Source organism: Suncus etruscus, chromosome 13 (assembly GCF_024139225.1).
Source record: "Suncus etruscus isolate mSunEtr1 chromosome 13, mSunEtr1.pri.cur, whole genome shotgun sequence".
Taxonomy (NCBI): domain Eukaryota; kingdom Metazoa; phylum Chordata; class Mammalia; order Eulipotyphla; family Soricidae; genus Suncus; species Suncus etruscus.
Window position 1 is genome coordinate 42,304,062 of NC_064860.1, and position 15,888 is coordinate 42,319,949.

The 15,888-nt window shown below is 46.7% G+C and overlaps 1 protein-coding gene across 1 annotated transcript in view; it reads right to left on the reverse strand.

Annotated features, from left to right (window-relative positions):
- Nucleotides 1-278: 278 nt before the first annotated feature.
- Nucleotides 279-15,888, reverse strand: part of MRPS6 (mitochondrial ribosomal protein S6) — a 65,684-nt gene continuing 50,074 nt past the window's right edge. The window contains exon 3 of the mRNA XM_049785837.1: nucleotides 279-836. Within this exon, the coding sequence (XP_049641794.1) occupies nucleotides 644-836 (193 nt within the window). The 3' untranslated portion in view covers nucleotides 279-643. The remainder of the gene's footprint in view (nucleotides 837-15,888) is intronic.

Genomic DNA, 15,888 nt, shown 5'->3' on the forward strand with positions numbered 1-15,888 from the left:
ACCTAGGACCGACTGCGTGTCCCCCCTCCCCCAGGCATCCCATATGATCCCCTATCTGGGGGGATATTTCTGAGTGCATAGCCAGGAGTAACCCCTGAGCATCACTGGGTGTAGCCCAAAAACCCAAAAAAAAAAAAAAAAAAAAAAGTCAGAGATGCTAATTCAATAGAATGGTCTTGCAGTCAATGGCATTCACTCCCCAGGGCCCTCACACCCACCTGCTCCTCTCACCAGCAAACCTGCCCAAGGTTCTGCAACAGATGACCAAGACGAAATCATTTCAAGCTTTTTGAATTATATTTATTACCCTGGTCACATTATTTCTCGCTTAATCTGGTGGTGTTAAAATATTCTTTTTCCTAAGTAGCTTGTCATCCAAGATGGTGTGAAATGTTGTAGGGCCCCAGACCCTCACTGGCAATGGAATAAACATTAACAAAATAAAGCCAAAGAAAGGTTGGCACCATAGATCACTCTGAGCAAGACATGGCCCAGGGCTTAAAGTAGAGGAGTCCAAGGATTGACACCACCTTCAACACCACCTGTACCACACCATCAGATAAAGGGTAAGTTCATAAATTATTATTTTGGATGCCCCAGAATGAGAGAATAAAGTATAAGGCTACAATCTGGGTGAGTCTTCTCACTTCTTCTTCTTCTTTACGAAATACAGCTTTTCTTCAAGTGGGACAGGGACAATTCTTGCACACTCTTTCACTTCCTGGGTCAGAGGGTGTTTCACGATATTTGGTCTGATCACATCAGTGTCTCGAGACAAGTGCTCCATGATGCTTTCAACCAGGGTTGGCGGTGCGTGAAAATCCACCATGAAATACCTGCCAAACAGAAGGAAAAGGGGTCAATGCCTATATTTGGAATGACAGTAATTCCACTCTCTGGGTCAATGGGTTCATGTCACTCCTCCCTGGATAAAGGCCCCAGTGACACAGGGACACACACCTGCTTTGTCAGGGCAGGAGACACAGGCTCAGCAGAGAGAATGGCTTCTCTTTGCCCCCTGGCTTGCCTTCTAAACCCTGGAGCCAGCAAACTCAAACTAAGCCTGTGATGACACATTTCAAACAGCAGGAAACCACAAAAAGCATGGGTGATAAGATCAAAATCCACTGCCCCCAAAAGTTGACTTTTTCAAACCAACAGTTGGTTCTTCATGTGGAAACACCTCCATGTTTTCCACATGAATTTACCACATAAATTTTCACAAGCGACTTTCTATGCCTAAGAAGATCTGGTAAGCCCATTACCCTGAAGAGAATTAAATCCCCCAAAACAACTGGGGCCTTCATAGGTTGACAGACTAACAAGGATCTAAAAGAGATGATGGAAGCACAAGAGGCCTGTCTGGCTCTACTTATGGCCTTTGTCTGTGAGGCCAGGCAGGCCTATGGGCATCTTTTGCCTCTCATGAGATCCACAGAGGCTAAACAAATGTAGTTTGTCTAAGTCGGTCCCAGGGTGCCGCCTTCATGGATGTTGGAGACCCATATTTTCAATCCAGCTGCTGAGATGACCACTCCTATCCTGACTGCCCTGGTCCAAGTTCCATAGATCTCATCTTTCATCCCAGTCTGATGGATATCACCTCTCAGACCAGACTTCTTTGAACACCTCTCAATTATGGCCCTGCAACTCGGGAGCCCTCCTCAAGTTTTCCTTTCAGCCAGCTCTGACACAGTATAAATCTGTCTACAGTCTGTCTCTCACCACCCAAACAGGAGTGCCTTGGAAGAGGCTCTTGCTGTCACAGCCCAGCACTCTGAGACAGAGGAGAACACACAGTCGATCTCTAGCAAATATTTGACAACGCTGGTGTCTGCATGAATGGTGGGACTCTCAGAGACACCAGGGAAAACCAAATTGAAGTGGGAAGGATAACATGTTGTGCAACTTTGTACAGAGTCTCAAAACTGCTAAGAAAACTTTCTGAGCGACCATTTACTCTTGGCCAAGTCTAGTGTGAGAGTCACTCCAGTGAACACTAATAATAGAATGAGGACAGAAACACACAAATCCTACAAAAACAAGAGTCTGTTGATTAAATCACAGTTGACTTCAGAGTAGAGAGGGGGGAAAAGACAACACCTAGCAGTGGGTGGCCAAGAAGACTCAAGGGCTCTAAATGTGTCTGCAACAGATAATGGAGCTAATACAAAGGAAATGAAAAGCAAGAGGGAGGGAGGAGGAAAGTGAGTGAGAAAGAGGGAGAGAGAAAGAGGGAGAGAGAGAGAGAGAGAGAGAGAGAGAGAGAGAGAGAGAGAGAGAGAGACCCACCAGTCTAGTAGAAGACCTGAAACACCCTTTTAATAATCAACAGAACTCTCTGCCAGGCAATAGGGAGGCATCGTTACCAGCAACCAATTGGACTTGACCTTCATAGAAGCTTCCTCCCAATCAATGGGTCTGGGTTTCCTGAACACTCCCAAAACAACTCATTCAAGAAGTAGATGGCTTGAGTAGCTCTCTCTCTCATTTGAAATAAAAATATCTTCTAAGTAAAGAAAACTACAGGCCCCGGTGGCATAACTGATAAAACACTAACACAAGAGAAAAATAAATACCAGTTCTAACCCAACTAGTCCAGAATTTAGGAAAACATTTTTAGCTCATTCTCTGAGGCTAGTTCTACCTTGATTCTAAGACCAGACAGATAATAAAGAGAAACACACACACACACACACACACACACACACACACACACACACACACACCCCAAAACTTGTTGCAATAACCTCACAAGCATAAATGAAAAAGTTCCTACATAAGACTTGTACAACATATAACAAGGACAAAATATCAGTTAGAATTTAGACCACAAATTCAAGATCAACTTAGAACTTCAAAATTGAGACTATAACTCATCATACCAACAAATGAAACACAGGAAAAAAAGCAACTTAATTAATGCAAACATTTTTATTCCAGATAAAAGTCTCAGCAGAGATGGATTTAAAAAAAAAAGAACCACAGGACAGGGCTCCCTTCAGGTCTTCAGTTTCCTCAGAAGAAGCACAACAGGGCGGAGACTTCGCAGATAGAGCAATCAGCACTCCACCTGGCAACCCCCACAGCCAGCCATTTCTTACTCACTGGGCTCGCTGGGCAGCTTCAGAATGCAGTTTTTTTGGGGGTTCGCTTCCCAGGGCTCTGAGGAAAAAAAAAAAAAAAAGAACCTTTTTAACTTTATAAAGGACATGTTAAATTTACAATTAATGTCGTAGTAAGGGATATGTCTAACTGCTTCTCCACTCAGAGGGTAAAGAAACAGTGTCTGTTTTCACTATTGCTGATCTACACTTCATTGAAAGTTCTCACCACAGAACTAAAGAACAAAAGCAGTAAAAGGCATCCAAATTAAACATGAAGAAATATAATGTCTGTATTTAAAGGTGATATGATTGTACATATTTAAAAATAAAAAAAACGTGGGGCCAGAGAAATAGCATGGAGGTAAGGCGTTTGTCTTTCATGCAGGACGGTGGTTCGAATCCCGGCATCCCATATGGTCCCCTGTGCCTACCAGGGGCGATTTCTGAGCATAGAGCCAGGAGTAACCCCTGAGTGGTGCCGGGTGTGACCCAAAAACCAAAAAAATAAATAAACAAATAAATAAATAAAAGAAAATAAAAATAAAACATATTTAAAAAATTTGTGTTTAGCGAAGTTGACTTCACAGTGTTTGTTACCAGGCAAATGGAATGATCAAAACTTAGATCAACAGGGGTCCATTTAAAATCATTATTTTATTGGTGGTGGGAATCCTGCACTGGTGAAGGGGGGTGTTCTTTACATGACTGTAATCATACAACTCCAATTATATTTGTAATCACGGTGTTTAAATAAAGATAATTTATCAAAAAAATCATTATCTTATTTATCCATGGTGTTACTAAAAAAATCAGTGTCTGAGGATTTACTGGGTTGCTCTTTAGATTCATTGAGTTTGATAGATTTCTATAGAACTTTTTCATCCTGGGATACTATTGGGCTGACACGATGATGAAATTTTGAAGAATCCAAGATCTATAGATCTAAAATAAATCTGGTGGCTTGGCAGTTGAATGAGGTTCAATTGAGGAACTGGCCCGTTTCTTTGGGAGAGTAGAGGGTGTGGTGCTGGGCTGCTATGGTTCAGGCAGAAAGGGGAATCTGTCTCCACGAATTCTGAGAAGGCCCCAGAGGGATCTGCCTGGATCAGACTACCTGGAAAGAGTCAGTAACCTTCATTTTCTTTAGATCTTGGTAGAGGAGCTGCACTGTTTTTCTCCTGGAAGGTAGCAGGTAAATATGGCATTTTCTTTTTTGTTGTTGTTGTTGTTGTTGTTGTTTTGTTTTGTTTTGGTGAGGGGTTACTCCTGGCTCTACGCTCAGAAATCACTCCTGGCAGGCTCAGGAGACCATATGGGATGCCAGGATTTGAACCACCGTCCTTCTGCATGCAAGGCAAGCACACTACCTCCAAGCTATCTCTCCGGGCCCCCAAATCTGGCATTTTCTTAAAAAATTCCCTGCTACTTAAATCTAACCATTCCACTCTGAGATATTTACTCCAGAAAATTAAAGCATGAATCCACACAACTTTTAAAAAATATTATTGCTTTATTTAAGCACCACGGTTAGAAAATTGTTCACAGTTGAGTTTCAGCCAGAGAATATATATTGCACCCTTCACCAGTGTACCCTTACTGCCATCAATGTCCCCCATTTTCCTCCTACCCCTGCTTGTCTCTGGGATAGGTATTTTGCTTCTCTCTCTCTCAGACTGTGGTTTGCACTATTGTTAATAATGGGGTGCCATACATGTCACTTATCCCCTTTCAGTACACAATTCTTGTCCAGAATGATCAGTTCCATTTATCATTATCATAGTAGACCCCTTTATTTTGTATCAAGCTTCCTACCATGGACTTGCTATCTCTATTGTCCCTAGATATTATTAACACACTGTCTTTTATTTTTCTTATATCCCACAAATGAGTGAGATTATTCTATTTCTATCCCTCTCCCTATGACTCATTTCACTCAGCATAATAATCACCATATCCATCCACGTAAAAGCAATTCCATTACTTCATATTTTTCCTAATGGCTGCATAGTATTCCATTGTGTAGATATAACACAGTTACTTTAGCCACTCCTCTGTCGTCAGGTACTTGGGTTGTTTTCAGACTCTGATTATTATATATGATGTTGCAATAAACATAGGAGTGTAGAGGACATTTTTGTATTGTGCTTTTGTGGTCCTAGGGTTTAACCCTAGGAGTGGTATTGCTGAATCATATAGAAGCTCAATTTCCAGGTTTTTTGTTTTGAGGAATATCCTTATTGTTTTCCAAAAAGGCTGAACTAGAAGGCATTCCCATCAGCAGTAAATGAGAGTCCCCTTCTTCCTACATTCACGTCAGCATTGGTTGTTCTTGTTCTTTGTAATGTGTGCCAGTCTCTCTGGTGTGAGATGGTACTCATTGTTGTTTTGATTTGTATCTCCCTCATGATTAGTGATGTGGAAAAAAAATTTTATGTGCCTTTTAGCCATCTGTATTTCTTCTTTGAGGAAATTGTCTGTTCATTTCTTCTCCCCATTTTTGGATGGGTTAGTTTTTCTTGTTGAGTTCTGTCAGTATATTTTATCATAGATATTATTAGCCCCTTATCAGATGGGTATTGGGTGAGTAGTTTCTCCCATTCCCTGGGTAGCCTTTGTAACCTAGTAACTCTTCCTTTGAAATGCAGAAGCTTCTCAATTTAATATAGTCCTATCTGTTTATCTCTGCTCCCACTTGTTTGGACAGTGGTGTTTCCTTCTTAAAGATGTCTTTAGTCACAGTGTCACAGAGTGTTTTGCCTATGTTTTCCTCTATGTACCTTATGATCTCAGGTCTTTAATCCTGAGATATCAAAGTTTTTCATCCATTTTGATTTGACCTTGTGGCCACACAACTTTTTACACATGAATGTTCATAGCTGCTTTAACCCTTCTCACCCATATGGGCACTGACACTAAAGATCCATCAACACAGTAAGATGGCAGGTAAATTCATATACAGTGTCATACTCAGAATAAGAATAAAACAATAATATGTACTACTGATGAATATCCTGATAAATACAATGAAAGAAACAAAGAGTGATAAGACATGACAATGTCTAGGACTCACGGACGATAAACCCCTTGGCATCAAATGACGAAAATGAGGTTACTTATTCAGTAGAGGGACAGGGTGGTGGGGAGGTAGAGGCAGAGCTAAAAGTATTAGAAGAACAACAGGGGAGAGTTTTGAGCTGGTGGTAGAAGTTTGATGGTTGCAGTGTTGCCATCAAAACCATAAACAGGGGGGCCGGAGAGATAGCATGGAGGTAAGGCATTTGCCTTTCATGCAGGAGGTCATCGGTTCAAATCCCGGCACCCCATATGGTCCCCCGTGCCTGCCAGGAGCAATTTCTGAGCCTGGAGCCAGGAATAACCCCTGAGCACTGCCGGGTGTGACCCAAAAACCACACACACAAAAAAAAAAAACCATAAACAGGAACCACTGTAACTGTGCTATAATAGGACAGAATGGAAAAAAAATATGAGTAGGATACTATCTGAATTAATCTAATCTGGGTTCTAGAAAAGATAAATTTATAAAGAAAGATCAGCAGGTTAGCCTGGAGGGGGGAAAACGTTGCCACAGACAGAAGGAAACTTCTGGGCTAACCAAGTAGCTTACTCTCTTGTCAATGATGATTTAATGGACATAAAGTCAAGTTGGTCCTTGGTAAAGTGCACACTTTAAATATGACCTGTCTATTGTGTGTCAATTGCTTCCCCATAAAGTTGACTTTAAAATGCCATAAAGGACACAGAAGAGACCAGGGCTTGTGACAGACTGGGTAGGGGGAGTGGGAGAGCGAGAGAGACCCGTGGACTAGATGAAGACTCAGGATTCTTGGGAGTAAACCCTGCCTGCTGGCTGCAGCCTGCACATGTACCAGCCCACTGACTGGTTCCTGCAGAATGTGTAAACCCCCCCTCTCCAATTTGCCAGATCTAAGACCACCTGTTGGTCTCGACTCAACCAAGTAGGCTGGTGTGGCTGCAATCGCCCACATTGAAAACTGCTCCTGTTCCATCAATTCGTAATTGATCTGGTGCCTTGGCAAGGCCTTGGAACAGAACCTCCAGAATAAGTGTACTGGGCCTTAAATTAATTTACTTCCTCCTCTCCCATCCCAGCCTCCACCCCACTCCCCAGACCCTCACACAATCTTGGCCCACTCTCTGCTTCACCCAGCCTGATTTTTTTTTCTTCCTATGTGGCCATTCACTCTTCCATGGGATGTAGCATCAAAATCTCCTGACCAAAGAGGGGTTAAATTCTGCCATCCCCTGCCACATTATGGCCCTGAACTGGTCTTCTTCCTCTTTGCCCTCTGAGATCCAGTACTGGTGATGGGTGACAGGTTACAGGGTGGGAGATGCAAAACATTGGCTCCACCCACCCAGCTAGCCCCACCCCCAAGTTACTGCAGGCCCTACAGAACATCCCCAGAGCTAGAGTGCAGCCTGTCCACCTCTGCCCTCAAATATTCGGATTATTCCAAGGCTACAGCTGGAGCTCAGCAAACTATTGTCTTCCATTTTCCATCAACAAAGCCCTGCAAGGACCTAAAACTGTTTTTGTTTTTTTTTTTTTGAGGGGCCACACCTGGCAATTCTCAGGGGTCACTCCTAGTTCTGTGCTCAGTGGTCATTCCTGGCGGTGCTCAAGGGATCATATGGGATGCCGGGGATTGACTCTGGGTTGGCATATGCAAGGCAAATGCCTTCCCCACTGTGCTATCACTCTGGGCCACTCTCACACCCTTAAAACAGCTGCTGAGGGCCGGAGCAATAGCACAGCAGCAAGGCAAATGCCTGACCCAGGACTGACCTGGGTTGGACCCATGTTTGATTCCCAGCATCCCATATGGTCCCCTGAGCCTTCCAGGGGGTGATTTCTGAGCGCAGAGCCAGGAATAACCTCTGAGCGACACCAGATGTGGATCCACTCCCCCACCACCACCAAAAAAAAAAAAAAAAAAAAAAAAACAGCTGCCTAGGAAGAAGCAGGAGAGAAGGGGAAGTTCTATACCAGGTGTTAGAAGCAGGGAAAATGGATCTGGCTGTGGTCCTGCAGGGATGCTTCCAGTAGTTTCCAGAACCATTTCACATGGGATCAATGCACAGAGCCTCTAGGATGGCCGCTCATCCATCCAACACAGTTTACAGGCCACAGAAACTTCTGCAGCCTAAGATAAAGTGAGTGGAGCTCACTTGGAGCCTCCAAGCAGTGGTCAACAGGGAAGAGGAGGCTGAAGACCCAGAGAGATGTAGTGGAGAGGATGCTGAGACCCCAAGGCCTATGTGCTGTAGATTGTAGAACTCCGGGCTAAGGTCAAGGTACTCGCCTTGATGGCTGCCCCATCCCGCCCCCATCCCCACCTGACCTCCTCTGCTGCTGGTGCCCTGCCCTACTCTGGCTATTGCACCCAGAGTAGGCTCTGGCCTAGATGCACATGGACCAGGCACATGGTGTGGAAGTGGCTGTCACTCATGCTAGTCACCGATGCTCATCTGTACCCACTCAGGGCTCATGTAGGCCAAGCTTCACCTCGTGAGACTCAAGACTAATTTCTATTAGGAGGTGAGGAACACAGAGAAGGGGTCTCAGGTGAGAGTGTGAGGGGCTTGGCTCCCTCCCATGACACCTGAACAAAGTCCCAGAACACAGTTATCTTCCAACCAACAGATCCAGGATGAGCTCCATGGACAGTGCTCCACACTGTACCCACACCATCAAGGCATCAACCAAACCCTGGCCTTCTGCCAGTCTCCTTCCTTTCCTATTTATCCTGGTCAGTGTCCCTCCTAGGGAAAGACCTTAGGAAGAGTCTAGAAAAAATGGAGTGGGTAATAGACATAGTACAGGGCTTAAGAGATATATGCCTTGCTTGTGGCCCATCCAGTGGGATCCCCGATACTGTGTTATGGTTTCTCCCATCCCCATCCCCAAGACCCACCAGGAGTGATCCTTGAGCACAGAGGCAGGAACAGCACTGTTGTGACCTGAAAGTGAAGCCAAAAAGGGACATATAGAATCTTTTTTTTTCCCCTCAGTTACAAAGTTGTTCATAATTGAGTTTCAGTTCTACAATGTCTTCACCAGTACACATTTCCTGCCATCAATGTCCTCAGTTTCCCTCCTGCCCTCTCACTTGCCTGCCTATGGGACAGATATTACAGACATCCCCTCCCCCCCTTTTAGGCACTGCAGTTTGCAATATTGTTACTCAGGGGTACCATGCCTATCACTTTCCCTCATTTCAATACCCAGTTCTTGTCTAGAGTGACCATCCCCAACTCTCACTGTCACAGTGTTCCCTTCTCTGCCCTCACTGCACTCCCTGCTCTTTGTGACAAGCTTCATACCATGGAATGGTTCTCCTGGCCTTTGTATTTATTGTCTTTAGGAACTAATTCCATACTATCTTTTCTTTTCTAGATCCCACAAATGAGTGTGATCATTCTATATCTATCCCGATCTCTGACTCATTTTGCTCAGCATAATACTCTCCAGATTCATCCACATATTTAAAAAATTCATAATTTCCTTTTTCCTAACAGCTGTGTAATATTCCAAGCAGCACAGAATCTTGACTGACCTCCCTGCACTGGAACACAGCCCCGAAAGCCCAGCCACACAGCTTCTGGCCATGCCTTGCCTCTCTCCTTCCTACCGTTTTTTGTTCATGGACACCAGGTCCGGAGAATATCAATGATCCATGGAGAAGACCAACGAGTCTCAGCCACTGGGTCTATTGCAATAGTCCAGCAGGGACAATCCAGCTTGCTTGCACATGTGGCTGGCCCCGGGAATTCTACAGGGTCCCCTGAGCCCTGCCAGGAGTGATTCCCTAAGTGCAGGAGTAAGCCCTGAGTTGAGAGCACTTCTGGATGTAACCACCACACTGAGCACCACCAGGTATGACTTCAAAGGTTCCCCAACGTCTCCCCCGCCCAAATGAACCCAAACAACAAAGGTGTCATCACCACCAAGGCTTCTCTAGGCCAGAGCACGAGATTTCTTGACTTCCGTTGCTGCACTTTCCAGCAATGCCTCCTCCTCTGTCCTATCACCCACCTCAGCAGCCCAGAATCAACTCCCCTGCCAGGGGGAGTACGGTGGGGAGAGGACATGAGCATGAAGCGGAGAAAAGGGGCCCCCAGGATAGAAGACACCCAGTCAGCCACCAGGGCTAAGCTCTCAGACCCGAACTCACCAAGCTCCCTCCTGCCACCCCTCGGTCTCCAGCCTGTATTGAGCACACTGGCTCCCCAGAGCACCCCCTGGGGTGCCGTGCTGGCGTCTGGGTTCCATTCTTTGTGCATCTCGGTCACACGCTCTCCTGCTCAAGGCCTCCCCTTCCCCCCTGGCAGACAAGTGGAATTTTCCAGTGCTGCAGCTCACCAGCACTCAGGGCTCACCAGGGGAGGAGCAGGGAGGCGGAGGGAGGAGGGGGTCTCTGCAGCAGAAGCATCTGCTAGGCACCTCTGGAAAGGGAAGGGAAGGGAAGGGGGGGGTGCTGGTGTGTGTGTGTGTGTGTGTGTGTGTGTGTGTGTGTGTGTGTGTGTGTGTGTGTGTGTGTGTGTGACAACACACAGTTTGCTGATTCCAGGCTTTGTGGGCAGAGCCCAGCAGAAGAAAAAAAAACATTTCTTTGTATACCTGTTGGGTCATACACTCTCCAAGCCCACTAATGGGGTTCCTGTCTCCCAGCACATATTGGGGCTCTGTCCCCTTAGAAGCAAAGTCCTAAAATGCCAATGCTGGGGGGCAGGGTAGGGGACTGGCCACGAGATGCTCCTGGCAAGGGAAGGCAGGCTCTCTCTCTCTCTTTCTCTCTCTCTCTCCCTCCCTCCCTCCATCCCTCCCTCCCTCTCCTAGAGTAAGGCACAAGAGTGAGTGAACAAGGCAGTAAAATTCCACTGATTCACCCAGAGCCAGTTATTTTTATCATCCCATTTTCCTGTAAACAGAAAGGACTAAACAGAGGGGCTGCACACATGTGAGACTCGCCATGGGGAGGAGAGGTATGGGACACACACATACACACACACACATACACACACACGCACACACACACACACACACACGCACGCACGCACACAGAAGCACTGAGTCTCAGCCACCCTCTTTCCATTGGTGCAAGACTCGGTGCCCCCTAACCTACTCAGGGGATTCGGTCACACCACACTCCTACCCAGCTCTGACACGTGGACACACAGCTGCCACCATGGGGATGATCCCCCCAAAACATTTGATCCTTCCTGGAAGAAGAGGCATGCAATCTGGGAGGACATAGGAGGCAGCCACTAGTGTGGAAATACCGCCCCCAACAAACACCCCTTCCTCAGGGTGAACACTGCCATCTCTTCCCCAGGGCCTTCCTGGGCCTCTGCCCTCATCTGCCTCACCCACAGAAAAAATGAGACAATGTCCTGGATCTTCCCAGATTCCCCAGCTCTGAGCAAGAATTGAGGGAGACTTTGGGAGCCCTAAATTGATACTACGTGGGGTGGGGGCACAAATGTGGCTAATGACTGCCTCCGGGAAAGAGAGGGGTGTGGGAAAATACAGGTAGCACCATCCTGATGGAGGGGAAACCCCCAATCTACCAGGCAGTCATGGTAGTAGGAACATGTAATTTCTTAGAAAACATTTAATTTATTTTTTCATATTTATTTTGGGTGGGAGCCACACCTGGCAGTGCTCAGAGGTTCCTCTTAGCTCTGTGTTCAGGAATCACTCCTGATGGGATTCCAGGTGCCATATAGAATGGCAGAAATCAAACCTGGGTTAGCGGAGTGCAAGGCAAGTACCCTACCCACTGTACTATCACTCCGACGCCTCACGTAAGACATTTCCAGGCTTCTGTGAATTATTCTGGAAGCTTCACTCTCAAGCATCCTCACAGAAAAAGCAAAGTCACAGATGCACAGGTCCACAACTGTGGGGGTGAAGCACAGTTCCTAGGACTGACCAGGTTAATTAATGGGGTATATAATCACTGCACTATGGGGGGGGGGGGCATAAACCCCATACTCTGATGCATGCCAGTGACCAGACATTCCTAAAGGAGATAGAACACTTCTTGCCCTCACTTCTCTCTGAGACTGACTTGACTCATGATCAGCTGGACAATGCCATGGGGGTGCCAGGAAGTGATTGCAACAAGAGCTTCAGTTAGGACAGGTGACCCTGTTGGCTAGGTAGGCACTGGCAAACCCCCCCCCCCATCAGCCACACAAAAAATTCTAGATTTCATAGAAAGCACCGAAGACCAGAGACTCTCCACAAATGCCAAGAGGTCTGGAAGGCGAGCACTCTGGGCTGGAGTCCATGTGAGAGGCCCAAGTCCAATCCCCAGTACTCCACGGTCTCTTGAATTCTGAGCCAGGACTAAATAGCTTCTGAGCATCCCCAGGTGTGGCCCCAAATCAAAGCCAATCAGCTCTGTGACTGAATTCAAGTAATAAAGAGCAGCTAAACCTTCTCAGGTAGGTCCGGATTACATGGCTGAAAACTCTGGGACTATTTTCCAAGTGGGGTTGGGCTGAGCCTCCCAACACCCACCCTGTCACCAGAAAACCCAAAAGCCCCTGCCCACAGACAACAATTTCCCTGCAAAAAAAATTGCCCAGCTCTCCCATCAAGATCCAAAAGAAAATGATAGCCATAGGGGCCAGATGGGCTGGATCAATAGTACAGTGGCAGGGCATTTGCTTTGCATGCAAAAGACCTTGGAAGGACCCAGGTTTGATTCTGAGCATCCCATAAGGTCTCCGAGCCTGCCAGGAGTAATCCTTGATTGACACCGAGTGTGGTCTAAAAATCAAAAACCAAAAAAAAAAAAAAAGATGGCCATGAACCTTACCAAGTAGTCTAGTCTTGCCTGACACTTCTTGGAATTCTCAGAATTGGGGGTGTAGTGGGGCCAGCAGGTCCCCCTTTTTTGTGAACTACAGTTCCACCAGCACCACACCCTGCAACCTCCCACAGAAATGACCCAGCTCCATGATTTAATCTCATCAAACTGCCAAACCACCAAATTTATTTCAGATCTATAAATTCTGGACACCTCCAAGTTTTATAGTAGTGTCAGCCCAGTTTATCCCAGGAAATCTGATGGGAAAGTTCCACAGAAACCTCCCAAGCTCCGTGAGTCTAAACAGTAACATAGAAGGTCAACTAGCACCAACCAGAGCTCAGGAAATCCTGAGTAACAGCAGGGAGAGACAGAACAATCATGTCAAACTGACTTTTATTCATCTAAGTTCTGATAATTCCTTTTGTCCTTGTGTTGTAACAAGCAATATGAAGTCAATTTGTGCCTGCAAGAGTGCAAAAGTGGGGGCCGGAGAGATAGCATGGAGGTAAGGCATTTGCCTTTCATGCAGAAGGTCGGTGGTTCGAATTCTGGCATCCCATATGGTCCCCCGAGCCTGACAGGAGCAGTTCCTGAGCGTAGAGCCAGGAGTAACCCCTGAGCACTGCTGTGTGTGACACAAAAATAAAACAAAAACAAAAACAAAAACGATAAAAAAGAGTGCTAAACTGGTGGGTGGGAGATTGGGGACCCTAGTAAAGGGAAAGTCACACTGGTGATGGAACATTTAAGGTCTGAAAGGACTGTATTATGAACAACTTGGTAAATCACCATGTTATAATTAAAAAATAAATAAATAAATAAGAGGGAAAGCTCTCACACCCCAGCATTCCATACCCCCATTCCAATCAGTGTCTCACCAGAACTACAGGTGCATGCCCTGGTCCCCCAAACCTGCTAGAACAACCCTACAAGCCTCAGGTTATAACCCCCCCCGCAGCTCGAATCTTTGATGGCTCTTCATCACTTCCTGAGAGCGAGCCCACAACCCAGCATAGAGCTCATCAGGCATGTAAGCTGCTCACTATGCATTTCTAGCACCTTCGTTGGCTATCTGTGGTACCACAGAAACCAAGTGCTTCTTTCAAACATATCCAGGCTGAGGGACAGACAGGGAGGATGGGCCAAAGCCTAAAGAACCTTGTGCCCTCTCATTCATTCAGCAGACTCTGCACACCCAGCTGCTCCCTGGCTCCCTGATGAGTATTGTTACAGTCAAAGGTCTTGTGGGCAAATGAAACTGGGATGGCAGAGGGGGTCCAGCGATGATAGCACAGCAGGGAGAGCATTTGCCTTACACGCAGCTGACCCAGGTTCTATCCCAGGCATCCCAGAGGGTCCCTTGAGCACTGCCAAGAATAATTCCTGAATACAGAGCCAGGAATAACCCCTGAATATCACCAGGTATGGCCCCAAAAGAAACAAACAAGGGAAGGAAGGAAGGAAGGAAGGGAGGAAGGGAAGGGTGAAAAGAAGAAAGGAGGGAGGGAGAGAGAGAAGGAGGGAGAGACAAAGAGAGGAAGGGTGAAAAAGAAAAAGGAAGCAAAAGAAAAGAGAAGAAAAGAAGAGAAAAGGAAAGAAAAGAAACAAAAAGAAAAGAGAAAAATGAACCTAAAGTACAAATCCCTGCCTCTACTTAAGAGGTTCAGATGAGGAGCCTGAGAGATAGCATGGAGGCAGGGCATTTGCCTTGCATGCAGAAGGACGGTGGTTCAAATTCCGGCATCCCATATGGTCCCCCCAACCTGCCAGGAGTGATTTCTGAGTGTAGAGCCAGGAGTAGCCCCTGAGCACTACCGGGTGTGGACCCCCCCCAAAAAAAGAGATAAAGAGGGATAATTCACCCAAGAATGTTGTTACGGTATCTCCTTTGTGAAGGAAACTGCAGGCAGAAGAACTGGAAACAACCCTGGAGCAAACGTGAATGAAGTGATGGAGACACAACCTTTGTCAGGTCTGGCACGATAGGGCTGGGGCCTTCCACCAGTGCCAGAGTCTAGAACCACCCACCCACCTCATGGCATCAACCCCACCTCACTGGAGAGGCATCGAGACTGGGATGGGATGTTAGGGTGAGGGCTTGAACAGTACTGGTACAAAGCTTTGACTAATGACTATGGGCTACTAGTTGCCCCCTGAGCAAAGTCAAATCCTCTGCCAAAAACCGGGGCTGGAGAGATTGTGTGATCTGGGGCCACCGGCTTCCCTGTCCAGATTCTGGCTCACGCCTGGTGGCCTGGTTTTATAAGAGCCTCTTGAAAAGCAAAAACAAAGAAGAACCCCCAAGTCTCGGCGTGACTCTAAACCCCCTTCTTGGGCCAGGCTCTCTCACTACCAAACAACCTCCAGGACCCCCATTGAGGACCAGCTGCGTTGTATCCCACGTTGCCTAGTAACACTTCCCGCACACTCTTCAGGGTATTCCAAGCAGCCAAACATTGGCACGGCAGCACAGGACTCCATCAGAAGACAAAATACGCGGGGAACCAGGGGGACCCCAACTCTGAGACACCCCAGCAACCACAGGGCACGGCGCCACGTGGCTCAGGCTCGCTCAGGCCCATGTCAAGGCTGTCCCTGCACCAGCTGTGAGTCAAAATGACTGAAAACAGTCCTGGCCTGCCATTCATGGAGATCTCAGGAGCCATATGTCATGCAAGGCCCATCCATGAACTTCTCCTATCAGGGTCTCCCTGGACCCCTGTGACAGGGACGGCACGTGAAGAGTGACCTCCCAAACCCAGCATCTGAGCAGCCATGGTTGGAGAAGTGAAAGGATGAGGAACAAGGGACCAGAGACAGGAAGGAAGAAACTGCAGCTCATGGTACTTCCATACCATGAAGGAAACTTCCTCACTGCTGTCTCTACAACCTGTTCCCCAGAGACACAAGAGCAG